An 18,454-nucleotide genomic window follows, 5' to 3' on the forward strand; every position below is an offset into this window, starting at 1 on the left:
CACGGAAAGACAAAAATAAATAAATAAATAAAAAATATATACAATAAGATTGTTTTAAAATCTAGAATTCTATACTCAGCAAAAAGATCCTTTAAAGATGAAAGTATACTTTTCTTTTTTGGTGGTGCTGAGGATTGAATCCAGGGCCTTGTGCATGCAAGGCAGGCACTCTACCAACTGAGCTATATCCCCAGCCCAGAAAGTATACTTTTATAGACAATGAAGACTTAAGGGAATTTGTTGCTAGCAGAACATTCTATAAGAAAATTGTTGAAGTTCTTCAGGTGAAAGAATTGATAGCAAATGGGAACCTGGACCTACATAGAAGAATGAAATGGTAGGAAATAATAAACATGCATTATTAAATAAACGTATTTTAAAAAAGAACTGTTTAAAGCAAAATATTCATAGTGTAATGTGGGGTTTTTACATGTACAACATATTAAATGTCATGTGAAAACAGCAGAAAGGATGGGAAGAAGGAAATATAATGGTATACATTAAATAGTATAATTACTTGAAAATAAACTGTGATAAATTAAAAATGCTCATCAGAAACTCCAAAGTAACCATTAAAAAATAAAGAATATACAGCTAATAAGTCAGTATTACAGTTTTTTCTTCTTGTTTTTTGGGTACTGGAGATTGAACTCAGAGGCACTCAACTAATGAGTCACATCCTGAGCCCTATTTTTGTATGTTATTTAGAGATGGGGTCTCACTGAGTTGCTTAGTGCCTCACTTTTGCTGAGGCTGGCTTTGAACTTGCCATCCTCCTGCCTCAGTCTCTCAAACCGCTGGGATTACAGGCATGTGCCACCACGCCCAGCAGCATTAAGTTTTAAATTAGAAATTAAAAACACTCAGTTCAAGGGCTGGGGATATAGCTCAGTTGGTAGAGTGCTTGCCTTGCTAGCACAAGGCCCTGGGTTCAAACCCCAGCACTGCAAAAAGAAACAAAACAAAACAAAACAAAAAAAACAACAAAAAAACCCCACTCAGTTCATCCAAAAGAAAGTTGGAGAAGAAGGAAAAAAAATGGGATAAACAGAAAACAAAAGCAAGGTGGTAAATTTAAATCAATGACATCAATATTTATATTGAATATAAATGGTCTAACACTTCAACTAAATGGCAGTGATTGTCAGACTGGAAAAAAAATAAGACCCAATTGTATGAGATCTACAAGAACTATTTTTTTTTTTTCAGATTGTTTTTGATACTTACATATATATTAGAGTAACAGAATAAAAACTTGGGCATGGAAAAGATTCATACCAACCTCAGGAGTACAGTTACTTCTAGAGAAGAGGAAAGGAGGAGAGAATAGGGGAAAGGCATTTCAACTAAATCTGGAATGTTATATTTTTCTTAAAAAAAAGGGGGGGCGAGGAGGAGAGCTTTTGGGGTGGCTGACAAGATCCTGTTTCCTTTCACAGGTGGGCTTAAAAAGGGAGTTGTATTAATCTATTTTGTGCTGTTTCTTCCTCTTTTGGTATTTAACAATAAAGAAGTTTAGATTACTGTTTATTATGTACAACTACTGGATAAATTCTAGGACCATACAGACCTGTAAAAATGGTTTGACTTGAGCAGCTCCACAGCTTCATACACTTTATGAATAGAAAGTAGATGAGAGGCAGCCTTGACGTACTGATCCTGGAAACACAACTGTTTGGCAAAGGCTTCCACAGCCCATAGCCACACATGGTAACCAGCTGAAAAGAACGAAAGATGGTGGTTTAGAAAAAAAAAAAGGTTCATGGAGAGGGAGGAGGGAGCAGGGCTGAAAATTGTTTCCATAGATAATGCATTAAGTAGAACATTTAGCTGTTAATCCAACTGCCATTACAAATCAGTTGCTTCTTTTACCTCTTTTCACTTCCATGTTCGAAACAAATTGTTTCCTTTCTTATATCATTCAAAAGACACAAAAAGTATTAAGTTCGGGAAAGTCCTGTTGGGGTAAAGGGAAAGAAGCATGGGGAACTTTCAGAGTTTGTGTAGTGGTATGTTTCTTTCTATTTTTTTTTTTTTTTGGTACTGAGGATTGAACCTAGGGGTGCTCAACTCTGAGCTATATCCCCAACACTTTTCTTATTTTAAGACAGGGTCTCCCTAAGTTGTTGAGGCTGGCCATGTGATCCTCCTTCCTCAGCCTCCAGTCGCTGGAATTACAGGTATGAGTTACCATGTCTGTCTGTAATGGTATATTTCTTGATATGGGTGTTGCTTACAAGAGTGCATTCAGTTTGTGAAATTTATTGTACACTCAAGATCTGTGTACTTCTTGCTCTACATATAGCATAAATGGATAGAAAGTGTAAAACAAAACAAAACAAGGATGGCATAAAAGGTTTCCTTTTTATCTTGGTACCTATCACACTTTGCCCAAATTCCTTTCCCTCAAGGCAACACCCATTACCAGTTTCTTTTGAAGCCTTTGGAAATAGTCTGAATATATAACTACATTATTGTGTAAATACAAACGAATATTGTAATATTCTGTTGTGCACCTATACCCTGATTCTTTTCTTCTCTGTATTTTGGATGTCTATTCCATGTAAGAATGCAGAGCTGCCTCATTTTTTCGGTACCTACAGGGACATACCTGCTTTAATCAGTCTCTTACTGATGGAAATAGAGGTTCTTGCAATCTTGGTGCTATTATAAATATCACTTTGATGAAAGTCATTTGTGTATCTGAATATACTTAAATTCCTACAATTAGAATTGCTGAGCCAAAGGTTCTATGTGTTTTAATTTATAGTCAAATTGTCCTTCAGGAAGTTTTCACGGGCTATGGTTGGGATATGTTTTGTCCCGTGTTCATTGCTGGAGGCTTGGTTTCTAGTGGCAGTGTTAAGAGGTATTAGAAACTTTAAGAGGTGGGGCCTCGTGGAAGGTAATTAGGTCAAGAGGGCACCACACGTGGAAGTGATGCTGATCTTATAGAATGGACTGGTTCCTATGATGGTGGGTTCTTATACAAAGAGCAAGTCGTGGGCTGGTGTATATTTAATATGAGTAAAGCCCTGGGTTTAATCTTCAGCATGTGTGTGTGTTGTGTGTGCTCGTGCACGCACACACACACACACACACACACACACAACAAACAAAAACCAAAATCAGAAAAATCCAAAGACAACAACAGAAATTCAAGAAGCCTCTTGGCCTTCCTCTGGTCTTTGGCTTACTATTTGCCAAATGATCTGTTCTGCTTACAGTGCTACCACTATGATGCTTTTGACCAGAAAGTTCTCACCAGAGCTGAGCAGTCACTGGCAGTATGCTTTTGAGTGGGGGCGAGGAGGAGAGCTTTTGGGGTGACTGACAAGGAGCTAAATAAGCTCCTTTTCTTTGGAAAGTACCCATCTTCAAGTATTTTGTTACAGTAATACAGAATGGACTAATGTGTCACCAATTATGCTTTTGCCATTAACATGTGGCAATTTCCGGTCTTTCCGTAGGATACGAGTTGAGGTAGTAGCCTATTGTATTTAATTGCATTTATAAGTGATTTTAAGCTTTAAACTGGTGAGCCATCTTTAGAGGGATATATATTCCAGAGATGATGGTACTTTTTTCAGAAAGAACATACCTACTGGTGCCATAGCCACTAGATTGTCTGTCAGCTCCCCTCTTTCTGCTGCTGTTTGGAGAACACCCTTTAGATCTCCTTTCCAAAGCATGAGTTGGTGAAATAACTCTGGGTGGCCATTTTCCAAGTGACCCTTTCCTGTATGAAAGAGAGAGAGTATTTGAAATATGTTTCAGAAAATCTGTCTCCACTGACTTCTAGAAAAAGGCAGAGTGAAAGAGGAAATTATACACTCACTCACTTACGGATAAGTCACCTACCAGAATGATTTTAATGGGGCCTGGAGCCCATGTGGCCATTTGCCCACCCAACCATTTCACTTGCACCCTCTCACCCAGAATGAACATGTGTGTTCAGAGTGTTATGATCATGCAAAGGATGTATACGAATATCCAAGTCAGGAGCATATTTGCAAATGTATAAAACCACGACAATAACACAGAACGGCAGTCACAAAAGAGGTGCATAGAAATGTTATCAGGGAAGCATGAAGACAGATGGGATTATGTTCACTGGGTTTGCCTCACCTTCAGTTTCAATCATTCTGTACAAGGTAGCCCTATCTGTGAAAAGCCCCAGGTGAAATCTTTCCTCAAGATCAGCAGACACATCCTCACTGAGCTCTGTTAATTAAAAAGGACAAAACAAAACAATACAGAAAAACAGATAAAGAAAATCAGATGAAATCATCACACAGTTTACTGTTTTCTGTTCAATAACTTCTGAATGTTTGTTGAGATACCCTCTTTAGATAGTGAGCAAATCAGATCTGTGCCCTTGTAACCAAAAGGCACCCTTGCTTATCATGAAGGTAGCAAAACAAGAAAATAAATGTAGAATTTTTTAGCTCAACTTGGGCAAAATCCAGAGATAATGTAGTTTGTAGTTTGCTCAAAAAAAGATTTTTGGTGAAAAAATGTTAAAAGCAAACCTAATATTCAATATGTATTTAAATGCTACATATAAATAAAAAACATGCAAAACAAAACTAAAAGGCAAAGAATGTCCTTAGTATTCACTGGATCCCAGCTGGGCATAGTGGTGCACACCTATAATACTCAGAAGGTTGAGGTAAGAGGATTGCAAGTTCAAGGCCAGCCTTGGCAACTTAGTCAAACCCTGTCTCAAAATAAAAAATTGAAAGGGTTGAGGGTGTAGCTTAGTGGCAGAGTACTCCTGGGTTCAATCCCTAGTACCAAAACAAACAAAAAGACCCCCCAAAACTATTCACTATTCATTTTCTAACTGATTTTCAATAAAGGAAACAATGTAAAACCGTATCATTAATTGAATTATACGAAGGCTTTGCGAAGATCCAAAGGCTACGTATAATTAAAACATGTCTCTGGCAAGACACAAGGAACTGATGATAGTGTGGTCTCTAGGGAGAAGAAGAGAACTGGGTTTCAGGATAGGAAGATTTACTTTCTTTTTATACTGTTTGAGTCTCATTTTATCACGTGCATCCCTTTCAGCTCAACAAATTGAAAATCAATCAATCAATCAATAAATAAACAAACTTGCTCAGATACCAAAATAATGGGCATTAAATGAGGTCTTTAAAAATCAAAAATAAAAAAAAAAAGCCTCCATGAACAAATATTTTAAAGGAACTGCCACATTATGGGTGTATTTCCAATAAGGAAAAACAGTACCTGAAGACACTGTTTAATAGGGGAAATGGTGGAAGGAGCAGACTTATGCTGAGAAACTTAAGCCAAAACTGCAGTTTGGGCACAGAGATGGCTGGCAGCAGAGATGGCTGGCAGCAGCTAGAAGAGAATAAAAGCAGAGCACCACATCTAAAAGTGAATGAACGGTGCTGATGGAAAGAATAGGGAGTCTGACAGCAGGCTGTGGGGGAGAAGGTGGACGTGAAGGATGCCAGAGAATGCAGAAGCACAGACACAACTTTAGAATCTGTGTGCTCATCCGTTTAACAAGTAAGCGCCCCATACATGCCAGTTCCCAGAAGACTACGGATGGGTTGAGGGAATGTACCCCAGTACCTTTGCAGTGCTTTGCAGTTGCTAGCACTAAGCAGTCGTGATGAAGCTCCTCTTTGGACCTGTGGTCCAGGCTTGTGCTCAGAGGAAGCATGGAACGAGCTTTTCTCTTTTTGATTAAGGCTTCTGAAATGTAATCAAAGTACAGATCACCTCAAGAGCAGATCAGAAACACAACAGAATGACTGCCTATTATAGGAATGTAACCTACTAGATAGATACAAGTTCTTACTCCTATAAAGATCGCTGGTGAAATGTGCACGTTATATATAAAATGCCCTTGGTAACATTTATGAAGCAATGCATCAACTACAAAAAGTTTCATCAAGTGCTAAAATAATGTTCAAAAAGAACAAACCCAATGGAAACAATCAGAACACCCACAAATATTTAAAACCTCAACAAACAAACCACCACCAAATACTTCTGAGTCCTCTGTTGCATGTAATATTTTAGGATGGTCTAACAAAATATTTCAATTATTAGATACTGACCTGGCTTTTCTTTAGGTGACTCCTTTTTCAGTAAAGTGACTTTGTTATTAATGTTGACTTTTGATTTTTCAAAGCCTGAGGAAACTGGAGTATTAACAACTGGTTCTCTAGAAACTACAACACAGGGGAAAAACAGGAAAAATGTCTGGGATAAGAATAATGTAGAATTCAGTTTATTTTTTAAAAAATTAAGAGTTTTATCAGGCCTAGCAATGTAATTTTACCTATTACCAAAACATGCTTTGGAAGGGATGCATGGGTAGTCTCTCCTCAGCCTCACCAACTGGCTATTTCAGAAACCTTTAAGTTTATTATACAGAACTTCTGACTAAGAAAAAGTTATTAACCTCTAGCCTCCTTAACTACGTTATCCTCAAACTCCACTCTGGACAAGTTGCTTTTCATATATTTAGGTCACTGAATAGTAATAACATATTTACTATACAAACAAGGAATAATTTAATAGAGAATAGTAATTGAATATACATGCTACAGAATCACAACCCATAATCCTGAATACACACTTTTTTCCTTAAAAAAAAAAAAAAAAAAAAAAAAAAAAAGAGCTTGCTGGGCATGGTGGCAGAGGCCTGTAATCCCAGTGGCACAGGAGGCTGAAGACAGGAGGATCTCAAGTTCAAAGCCAGCCTCAGCAATTTAGCAAGGTCTTAGCAACTTAGCAAGATCCTGTTTCAAAATAAAAAGTAAAAGAGCTGGGATGTGCTCAGTGGTTGGGGTCCCAGGGCTCAATCTCTGGTACCAAAACAAATGAACAAAACCAAAAAAACCTGTTGATATACAGGGGTGAAGGGCATTTTTGTATAGTCATTATGTGATATGAAGGCATTCTGGTGAGCCTAAAATATAAATTATGCTTTTAGCTTTTTATTAACCCAAACTATGGGTCCAGTGGCCATCTTTTGGGATAGAGAGGGTCAGGGATGCCTCTACATTTTTTGGTCACATTAATTTTGTCACATCATAAATACTGTTTTAAAATTAATCATAAATCATCACTTCCATTTATACTCTTTTAACCTAAATCATATCTTTAAGTTGTAACAGGCACCAGATAATTAAGGTAATATATAAAAGGATGAAAGTGCTAATAATTTACTTATCCACACAATTTACTTATCCTTAACAATTATTTCTCTCTCTCTCTTTTTTTTTTTTTTGGTGGTACTGGGGATTTGAACCCAGGGCCTGTGCTTGCAAGGCAAGCACTCAACCAACTGAGCTATATCCCCAGCCCAATAATTATTTCTCTTTAAATATGAACTAGAATACATTGAAAATTAGTGGTGGAATTTTTTATGTGTGTGAGAAATCTGAGAACTGCCACTATATCTTAATGTTCTTCAATTTTCCTCTGTTATGGCGGAAAGCTAGGAATGAACTCCAGGTAGGAGGGGTGGGAACTTCCCACCAGAAAGGTGGTGGCTTGTACAGTCAGACATTTGTAAGGGACAGTGGTTTCTTTGAATAGATATGGCCAATGACGTCATACTGTTAAAACTTTTTCCTTGTAAGTTTCTGTATATGTACTACCCAAGCTTCACTCATTCCATGGCCTTGTCCTGCCTAGCTGATGAAGAGTTTTCTCTACAGGGCTCTATCTCCTTTAACCCTTCATTAAAGGAGTTTATTTTAGAGACTTTAAAAACTTTAAAGAAAACTAATAGTTTCCACAGATACCACCCAAGCAAGGAGTTGAAAATCAGGCAAGTCAAAGACAGAAAAATTTCAGACTGAGTAAGAATCCAGCTGAGTTTCCTAGACATGACAAAACTTTAATAGAGTTAGTGGTACCCAGTATTCTGCACATACCCACTGAAGCGAGGCCACAGGGTGACTCTGGCTCCTGTGCTTCCTCCTCCCCATCCTGGTCTGACACCCCATTTTCAACAGGTCCCGAGTTTTCTTTTACGCTCTCTTCTTCGTTCCCGTCAAATGAGTCTTGTTTTACAGGCACTCGTAAGGTGGGCTTTTTCTTCTTTTTGGCCTTTGGCTTAGGTTGAGAAAGCCGCTTCTTCTCTAATTCAATACTTTTTTTGCCTGCAAAAATCACAATAAAAAAGTATAGGCTAAAATACACATTCTTGATTAAAAGTGCCCTGGGTGGTAATCTCCAATACATCATTATTCACGCTTTGTTCTGACAGCCTTACTTTCCTTTCCTTCCCAATGAATTTTTAGTTATATGCTCACATTAACCTTTCATTAAATCACAAATATAATGCCTGATTACCCCTGCATAAGTCAATGTGTGCCCAACCAAGAAGGACATTCTCCAAAATCACCACACCACAGCCACTGAGGTCAGGAAATCAGCACTGATACACTATTACCATCTACTCCACACATTCGTTAATCAAATTTTGCTAATTGTACCAATGATGTCTTTATAGCAAAAGCAACTGAACCAGGATCACCCACTGCTTTGGACTTTCATTCCTTTAGCCATGAACAGTTAGTTGTTCAGTTGTCCTTTGACTTTCACAACTTGAAAGTTGGAAGACTACAGGAGAGTTATTTTGTTAATTTTCCCTCAATTTGGGACTGCCTGGTGTTTTTTAGTAGATTCAGGTTATGCATTTTCAGCTGGAATACACAGAAGTAATGCTGTGTTCATCTCAGGGCAACCTACGAGGTAGCACATAATTTTTATTTGTTCTACTGTTTGGTTTAATTACTTTAGATTAAAAGAGTGTTCTGCAGGTTACCCGCTGAAAAAATATTGCTCCTGTTTATTATTATTTGCATTCACTAGTTTCAGGATCCACAGATTTTTTTTCTTTCCCCAGTGTTGGGGATCAAATCTAAGGCCAAATACTACCACTGAGCTACAGCCCTAGTCCACTGAGGTTTCTTGACTAAAAATTCTTACTGTGATTGCTGAATGTCAGTCTGTACCTTTTCTCTGAGGAGTTCAACTTTGGAAGTGCAATCTCCTGTGGGAGGTTGCTGTGCTCTGGGGTGTGCAGGCATTCCTTGGGGATGGTTTGGAATGGGTTTCTTTTCCAGAGTCCATCATTCCCTTTACAGTCATTAGGTGGCATTCCAGCCTAAGGAAGCATGCCTCCCACTTATTTAGGCATCACTTGTATCAGTATGAATTTCTATTTCAGATCATAATTCATTACTGTTATTCACTTTTTTAGTTTTAAAAATCACCTTTATTGTGGAATGACTTAATACAGTAAAATACCCACCTTTTAATATTTTGATGAATTTTGACAGATCAGAGTTGTGCAGCCTACCACCATGAAATGCACCCCCCCCTCCTTCCAGCTACCATTGACCTGCTGTTACTCTTGTTTAGTTTTGTTGATCTAGAGTTTCATATAAACAGAATTATACAGTATATGTAGTCTTTTGTGCTCAACTTCTTGTGCTTGGCATAATTTTTTTTTCTATTTCTTTTTTTGGTACCAGGGATTGAACCCAGGGGCGCTTAAGCACTGAGCCACATCCTAGCCCAACATAATTTTTTTGAGATTCACTGATTTTGTTGTGTTTATCAGTACCTTTTCATTGATTGGTGTTGGGGAGTGAACTCTGGGTTTCATGCTAAGCACATGTCCTGTCACTAGGCTACATCTCCAGCCTGTTACTTTCTTTTTTATGGTCAAGTGAAATTCCACTGCAGGGATACTATACATTTATTCATTTATCTATTGATCAGCATTGAGCTGTTTTTAGTTTTTGGCAACCACAAGATAAAGCTAATATGAGCATTCTTTAATGAATCTTTATGTGTACATATAATTTCATTTCTTTTGGGTAAATTTCTAGTTGCTTAATATATTCTAATTTTTCTAGTTGTTTATGGCAGGTACACAAGTCTGGTATTAGTTAATCTTTTGTAGCCAGAGTGGAATACTTTTACTTATTTTCAAGTACAAATCCTCTCAGATTTGGTTAAGCTGGTTTCTGTGTCCTTCTGATGTGTCTCCTTAATTCTTTGAGTTCATCCTTCCTTTCTGGCATAAAATGATATAGGTTCTTCCATTTCTCAAAGAAGTCCTAGACCCTTTTTAGTGAAGAACGACATTTAGCAACCAAGATCTAGCCCCTTGCTACTGACTGGGGGTGTCCTCAGCCCCACAAGCCTGCCAGCCTTTTGTGGGCTGCAGACCCCTACCATCCTGTGCTGCTGCTCTGCATGAATGTCTTCTTTGCTAGGCTTTTATAAACTCAATTGAGAGAGAGAGGGAATTAAGCAAACACGTATGGGTTTCATGTTCTGACTGACCTTGGGGAGGCCGGGAATGAGCTTGCATGGAAGTCAGCCATTTGTACACACAGAAGTCATCTGCCCCTGAGTAGATGCAATCTGGATCCAATGGGGACCATGCCACACAAAGCAGTCGGCCTCGATGCCCTCGGAAATTACAAAGAGGCTCTTCCCGGAGAGTATCCCATACCTGAAACCAAGACACATGACAATAAATTTTCTGGTTATTGTTTGGGGGGCATAATTTATTCAATTAAAAAATTGTGGGCTCTTTATTTCCTTATGTGATTTGTAATTTCTCTCTTAGGAGTACAATTTCATAGTACTGTTTCCCATGGGGGGGGGGGGGTTATGCGCTCTGGAGTGTGTAGGTATTCCTAAGAGGAGATTCTGAATAGGTTTTTATTGGTGCCCCATGGATCGCACTGTCCCAAACCAGAACCGTCTGCTACTATTTGGCCTGGGGGTTCTGGCATCATGAAAAAAATAATCCATAACTAATTTAGAAATTGGGGTTATAATTTCATATAGGCAATTCTTTTGTTCCCAAGTCCCTGGAAAAATAATCAGTTGCCTTGTTATTTCTTTAATTATCTTGGTGTCCAATTCTCAGAAAGTAGGCCTGTCTTCATGGCTCTCAGCTTTGTGCAAACAGTTGAGTTACCATTCAATACTGAGACAGACACCACCCATAGATGCAGTTCCCTAGCTGCTATGGTCAGTTCTGGTTCTGACACCCGACACTCCTTCAACATAGCTCCAGCACGGCTGCTCATCTTTATTTCATTTCTGTTTAAAGAAAGAGAACTTTTCACATCAATTTATCCTACCACACTCATGGTAAGTTTGCTAAGGGTCCAGATAAAACTAAAATGCCTTCTAAGAGTTCAGAGAATCTTTTTGTAGAAGATGACAGTGCAGAAAAAAAAAATACTCCCAGCTGGGGGGGCAGGGGGGGGGCGGGAAGAGGATAGAGTTTAAATTAGGGTACACAGTGAGAGCCCCCAGGGTCCAGGACACAACAGTACCTGTGCTGTACCATCATAGGAAGCAGACACCAGCCTTCCATCATGATGTGGGCTCCAGGCCAGACTGGTGATCTTGGCCGTATGTCCAGAGAGGGTCCGGTAGGGCTCTGTAATGGTCACTGGAGCCTCAGGATTGCTTTCTAAAAGGTAAGGAGAAAATGTTACTCCTACCATTACTAGCAATAACAAAAAAATAAAAAATAAAAAATGAAAACAGAGGGTATTAACTCATTAATGCAAGAGTCAAGATTTTGTCAGATCGAGGTCATTTTTAGCAGATGATACTATTAGTGGTCAAGTATATGGGCCCATTAACAGTGTCTGGGTAAATACAAGCTTAACATAAACTGTTAGCTATTACTATTTCCTTCCAGAAGCCATCGCAATGAAAACAATGCCTTTTAGATGTAATCCTATGAAGGTTATATACTTACTGGGTATGGTATTCTGGGTAAAAATGTATAATCTGGAGTTAATTATAAGGAAATACCAGCTAAAACCAAATTGCAGAAGCATGTGTAAAACATGATCTGCACTCATCAAATGCAGCAAAAATGTTAAATCTAATTAGATCTGAGAAAGGGCAGATGGGAGTTCTTTGCAATCTTATTGCAACTTCCTTTAAAAACTGAATTATTTCAAAAAAGAAGATAAGAATATGAAATGAAAAACTAGGATGGTAATATTATAATAGATGAAGATCTGTGCTGCTATGAAAAATAAATTAATGTCCTTTGCCAAAGTGGATAATTTTAGAATCCCATTAATAACAATCACAAGGACCAGGATTAGCTTTTTAACTTTGCTCATTAGTTATAGTGTATCTACTATTTATTGTTACAACCATAATGTGTCTATACTTTAATACTTTTTCCACACTGCTCTCCTGAATTGGTTTCAGAAAACCACTGAAAATTATTTCTAGAGAAATTAAAAATCTCAACTGTTTTCACTACTGCTGAAAGCAATCACTCTGCAACACTATGAACAGTTTAGAGACAGGTAACTTATACATATTGGGGGAAAATGGAATCCCATTTCCAACACATTAAAAAAGAAAGGTCCACTAGGTGTGGTGGTTCACGTCTGTAATCCCAGTGACTTAAGAACCTGTGCCAGGAGGATCCCAAATTCAGGGTCAGCCTGGCCAATTTAGCAAGACCCTGTCTCAAAAAGGCTGAAGATGTAGGTCAGTGAGGATGCCCCTGAGTTTTATTTAATTGCCAGTACTAAAAAGGAATTAAAAAGAAAAAAGAAAAGAGAAAACAAAGGCCCTTCTGAACTCTGGTTCTCCTAGGTGTTGAAAGGGGTTCAAAGTAGTTTACGGTTCCTTCAGGGATAAATCATTCATGAAAAAATTAAACTCCCAGGCAGGAACAGTATTTTCTAGAACACATGCAGACTCTGGGATGAGGCTGTGAGCTTGGGCCTCGACTGTCATATACTGCTATGGAAGAAGTCAGCTAACCTCTCTGGATGAGTGAAGTGAGGACAATAATACCTATCTCACAGGAATAGGAGGTCTAGATGTAATCAAACATGGGAATGGGTTGTGTGTTGAGTGTGTATGTAAAACGGCAGTACTGCTGGATGGGAGTATAAACTGGCAGCTTTTTTGGATAGCCACTGAGCATTAATTATTTAAAAAAAAAAACTGTACTTTTAACGTCCACATCTCTTCATATCTGCTTCTAGAAATTTTCTGTAAGAAAATTATTCATGTTCATGAGGATATTATGTTCAAAGCTCTTTAGTAATATTACTTCTGAAAAAATATAAATAATTTAAATGTTCATCATGTGTGGAATGGATAAATTATGGTATATCCATATCATGGAATGAATATATATTTGCTAATAGCAAATTTTCATGCACTAAATTTATAGAAGAAAAATTAGTTTTATACACACACACACACACACACACTAGCTATGGAAGAAGTTAGCTAATCTACATTAGCTAACATATGCACACATTATATATCTATATAATGTGTACATGTATATAAGCATGTATGTGTGTTTGTGTGTGTGTATACATATACACATATATATATTCTTCATTCTCTAAGTTAATGTTTTTGTTATGTTTGAAAGTTTTAAAGTAAGGTGAATGTATTGCTTTTGGGAAAAAAAAAAAAAAAAGAAAAGCCAAAAATAAAGTAAAAACATGTAAAGAACAGAATGGAAAATAGCTGAACAAGCAATAATAACCCCCAGTATGGAAGAAACCAAAGTTACCTAGGACAGTTTTCAGATTGTGCACATAAATGACTGCATTGTTGGAGCCAGAGGCCATTAGATAGCTCAGCTCTGGCTGGCTGCCATGATCATGATGCCAGGAAATGGCATTCACAAGCTTGTGATGTTGTTGGATGGTGCAGATTAGTCTCAGGTTGGGAACCTGAAATATTTCTATTGATCTGGAATAAGAAACACACAAAGACAAGAGAGATAATCAAATTACAGTGCAGTGGGAACAGTCAGCTCCCTTACTCCATCAGTTCAGAAAGGTGAAATGGAATAGGATAACACTATCATTGCAAAGGCTATTCTCTTATGAAGAACCAGATATAAAAGGTTGTTTTATGAAATAAGCATATTCAACATTTAAAAATTCTAACAATGTCTGGAAAGTTATATTTGTTGGGCATTAATAAATAATACATGGCAGTGGGAAGCTAAAAGAATTAATGAACTATTATCTGAATTTGGACTACATCACTAATTAACAATGGAAAGACAGACTGAGATCTGAAAAGTTCTGCCCAGTATTACTTCTTAAAAATGGAGTGCAACACAGGCAGTTGAATGCAGTTGACCATTTTGTGAGGCATAAAATAGCCTAAACATGCTGTAGCCAAATGCTATCTTTGAACTGAAATTAATCTAAATAACCGTTGTTTTCAAAGATGCAAAGAGCTCCTGGATCAGTTAAGGATATCACTGATAAATCAGAATATGAAATACAACTGTGCTTCCCTAATTAATGTTACAGATGGCATTAGCCAGCTTGTGATTCAAAATATGTGCAACTGCAGTTATTTCTTTTTTAAGAAAACAAATACATACCCATCTTCATTGCCAAGAGCCATGATTTTGCCATCTGCTTTCCAGCTGATTTCTGTGTGTACAGGCAATTTGTACTAGAAGCAAAACAAACCAATCCTGACTATAAACATTGTTCTTTTTTCCACACATCTTATAAATCAGTGATGACAGGATGAGGGAAAAAAAGTCCCTAGAGTTAAGACATGTTCTAATTACACAACAGTCATTCTCCTAAACAGTCTCCTTAATTGGTTCAAGAATTACTAAGAATAAGAATTCTTATTATGACTTCCTAAATAGGACAGATAACCTATTAACAACCAAACATCTACAATGTTTAACCTTTTGAAATAAAATCAACTGAAAAAACTTTTGTCCCACAGTAAAGAATGAGATGTGCCCACTGGTTTCTTGGTCTTCAACAAAAGATGTACACACTTTCCTTATTTTCTTCTTATCCTTCAGTTTGTTTCCAGAATTACTACCTTTATAATGTTGTAGTCTCTAAAACTGCTTGGTTCCTCTTCTTTTCTTACTGTTTTGTTTTTCTTTTTAAGCCTACCTTACACACCTAGAGGTTCTTCATCTATCGTTTATGTGAAGGGATTCAAAATTTCTATTTCCAGCCCAGACTCCTTGTATAAACTTCTGATACATATAATCAAATGCCACTAAACTAAAAGCTTGTCAGAACAGAAATTTCTTTCATTATTTTTTAAAAAAATTTTTATTCGTTCTAATTGGTTCTTTTCATTCTTGAAGACTGTTAATGTATAGGGAACACTTAAGACAATGAAGGAATATACTTAATAAACATAATTAACATGATTAGGTACTATTTTTATTCTAGCCATATGAAAATATTGAGCAGTGATTAAAAAAATACTCATTTGAAAGGGTAGGGAAATCTCGACATTTATGATTTGACTTTAAAAGACACTTCTGACATATATGTACACTAATAGAATGTTAAAGCAAAAGTGATTAATGTTGGAAACTAGGTAAAAGATATGAGAGAATTATTTGTATGTTTTCGCAATTTTTGTAAACCTGAAATTATTTCCTTTAAAAACAAAATGCCAATTCAGTCTTGAGCAAAACGAAATTTGTTGCTACATTTAGAAACCATAGGGTCATTTTTACCACAGCACTTGGTTGAAGTGGTTGGCATAAACAGAATGTTTTATAGTTAAGATCCGAAAATTATAAATCACTTATAAAGTGCAATTGAGACACATTTTTTTTGGTTTAGTTCCTATTCAAGGAAAAGACTCCTAAAGACATGTATTAGAAACCACAAATTCGCTCGAAGCCTGATTCACAATATATACAATGCCTGACTTGATATACCACCTATCTCCAAGAATCTCATTTAGTGTGCAAAATGGGAAACCCAGAGGAATCCAACAGGAGACTATAGATCATGATAACTCACTTTGATTGAATTGGTGTCCCTGATGAGTTTGTTGATGTCAAAGGCCTCCCCACTCAGCTTCCAGGGGTTATGCTGTAGGACAATTCCTTCCCCTCCACAGCTGTATAAAGTGAGGGAAGGTCTGTCTCCTTCTCCTCCTACATGAGATAAGAGAACTTATCAGTCTTGAACTTCATCAATTTAACTATTTGTTACTACAGGCTGACCACAACATACTATGAGAATTAAGAATTAAAAAGAATTATGCATTTGAAGCATTCTAACACAAGGGAATAAAGTCACTGTTCTTTCCACCTGAACAGTTCTTGGGAGAAGTAAAAAAGTTATACTAATTCTATGTTAAAATTCTATGATGTAACATATTCACTTTTAACATTCTTCTAACATTCAAAATAATAGTGGCACAAAAGTTGGGATCAGAAATCAAACATCAGATCTCAAATCAAAGCTTTAGAGAATTTACTTTTTCTTCCAGAAATAAGTGCTTTATTCTTTGGGCATTTAAATTTATGTAGCTACAGGATTTCCCATGACTAGCTACCTATAAGGAGGTATCTTCAAAGCAGTGATTTTCTTAGTATTATAGTAATTCTCTTGTTGGATGAATAAAATATAATTCCAAGGCTGCTTGAGTTCTGATGATTTATACTATTTGTCCTCTCCACCGGCAGGGTGACTACTATGGACATTTACACATGTTTCATGATAGTTAAGGAAAGTATATCAGAGACTTGTTCAATACACCCAAAAAGATATTATGAAAGACTCATTACTTAAGGGACAAGAAAAAGCTGAGGGGCTAGAAGAGGGAAAGGGGTAAAAGGTAGTAATCAAAGGCCACAACTCAGCATGAGATATCTACGTATAATGAAAAAGTTCAAAGAACAATGCTTAAGAGTTGCAGGAGGCAGTGTGGGGATGCTCATAGGTAAATGTTTTCTTCTAGCAGTTCTAATTTGTCACTTGCCACTACTGCTTTCATGGACCCCCAGGACATAGCAGACAATGTAAGTAGTCGCTGCACTAGAACATTGAAGATTTTTTTTTTTAAATTTCAGATCCTAGAATTAAATTGGAAAAAAAAAAAAAAAAAAAAAAAAGAATATATTTGTTAAAGAATGGCTCAGACACTTACCAAGTGACATCGGGGGTACTGGTGGGCCCCAAGCTAATGTGTACACAGTCTTCTTATGATAAGTGCTAGAAATTTGCGGAGGTCTTTGGAAGTTAAGGGGAGGTGGAGAACAAATAAAGATTTAAAGTAAAAGGCACAGTGGAAAATAGACCATCTTTTTCTCAAAGATCCCTTACTATTAGTTTAGTTGCTGTATTATAGAAAAATAATTTAGCAGTATCCTTCTCCAAATAGTTGATTATAAAAAGCAAACACTTAAATAACATAACACATAACATACCATCACAACCAAGAATGATTAAGCCCTAAACGTAACTGACCCAGATAAAAATGTTAATTTCATACATCTGGCAAGTTTGGTATCCTTTTTCTCATATCTCCTCCTGAAATGTTCACTTTTTTTCTTTTTTGGTACTAGAGATTGAATCCAGGGGCACTTAACCACTGAGTCACATCCCCAGTCTGTTTTTTATTTTGAGACAGAGTCTCAGAGTTGCTTAAGGCCTCATTATGTTGCTGAACTTGCAATCCTCTTGCCTGGGCTTCCTGAGTCTTTGGGATTACAGGTGTGTGCCACCATGCCCGGCTAAAAGTGTAATTTAAAACAATTAAGATAATTTTTGAGATATTTCATATTCTTTTCTAATACTAAGACTTCAGTACATTTTACACTTACAGCACAACTCAACTTGGACTTTGCACTTTTCCAGGGCTGACTAGTCACCTATGACTAATGACTACTGTAAGGAATAAGGGAACTTAACCATAATTTGCAGTTGATAGCAAATATAATAGGGATGACAGAAATAAATGAGTTAGAAATCACCACAAGAGAATAACTAGACAAGTACAAGATATGGAACTTATCTAGAATCTTCAAATGAAAAAGAAAAAAAAAAAAAAAAAAGACAATGCTATGAAGAGGAAAGACCTGTATTCTAGAGTAAGAGAGACCAAGGAAACATAACAAAATGTAGTACATGAACCTTTACTGGAAAACAAACTTGAAAAAAAAAGCTAGGAAAAACAGCTGGCTCAACTGAGAAAATGTTTTGTGTATGTACAAGATGTGAGATCATATTATGAAATTGTTATTCATTTTCTCATGCATGATTAGGATAGAGTTTTTTAGAACTGCAGAACAGCTGGGTGCAGTGGTGCACACCTATAACTCCTAGTGGCTCAGGAGGCTGAGACAAGGGGATCGTTCAAAGCCAGCCTCAGAAACTTAGTGAGGCTCTAAAGCAACTCAGTGAGACCGTGTTTCTAAATAAAATATAAAAAAGGGGCTGGGTTGTGCCTCTGTGATTAAGCACCCCGGGGTTCAATCTCTGGTACAAAAAAAAAAAAAAAAAAAAAAAAAAACCAACCAAACCAAAAAAACCAAATCTGCAGAGGAGTGTCATGACCCTGTAACTTTGGTTCTTATGAAGCCTGAGTATCATATTTTATGCCTGAAACTTTG

The 18,454-nt window shown here is 37.0% G+C and overlaps 1 protein-coding gene across 3 annotated transcripts in view; it reads right to left on the reverse strand.

The window, feature by feature from the left end:
• The window catches only part of Gemin5 (gem nuclear organelle associated protein 5), a 49,327-nt gene that overhangs the window by 18,560 nt on the left and 12,313 nt on the right, over positions 1–18,454 (reverse strand). For all 3 annotated transcript variants that reach the window (XR_007109178.1, XM_047556553.1, XM_047556552.1), the window contains exons 10-21: positions 16,990–17,072; positions 15,855–15,991; positions 14,441–14,514; positions 13,610–13,791; positions 11,370–11,509; positions 10,360–10,531; positions 7,932–8,159; positions 6,102–6,215; positions 5,611–5,733; positions 4,129–4,224; positions 3,602–3,739; positions 1,571–1,718 (exon numbers count right to left, since the gene is read on the reverse strand). Coding sequence is in view for 2 of the 3 variants with exons in the window: in XM_047556553.1 (XP_047412509.1) it covers positions 1,571–1,718; positions 3,602–3,739; positions 4,129–4,224; positions 5,611–5,733; positions 6,102–6,215; positions 7,932–8,159; positions 10,360–10,531; positions 11,370–11,509; positions 13,610–13,791; positions 14,441–14,514; positions 15,855–15,991; positions 16,990–17,072 (1,635 nt within the window). In the remaining variant the exon portion in view is untranslated. The remainder of the gene's footprint in view (positions 1–1,570; positions 1,719–3,601; positions 3,740–4,128; positions 4,225–5,610; positions 5,734–6,101; positions 6,216–7,931; positions 8,160–10,359; positions 10,532–11,369; positions 11,510–13,609; positions 13,792–14,440; positions 14,515–15,854; positions 15,992–16,989; positions 17,073–18,454) is intronic.

The sequence above is a fragment of the Sciurus carolinensis genome, chromosome 6 (assembly GCF_902686445.1).
Source record: "Sciurus carolinensis chromosome 6, mSciCar1.2, whole genome shotgun sequence".
NCBI classification, from domain to species: domain Eukaryota; kingdom Metazoa; phylum Chordata; class Mammalia; order Rodentia; family Sciuridae; genus Sciurus; species Sciurus carolinensis.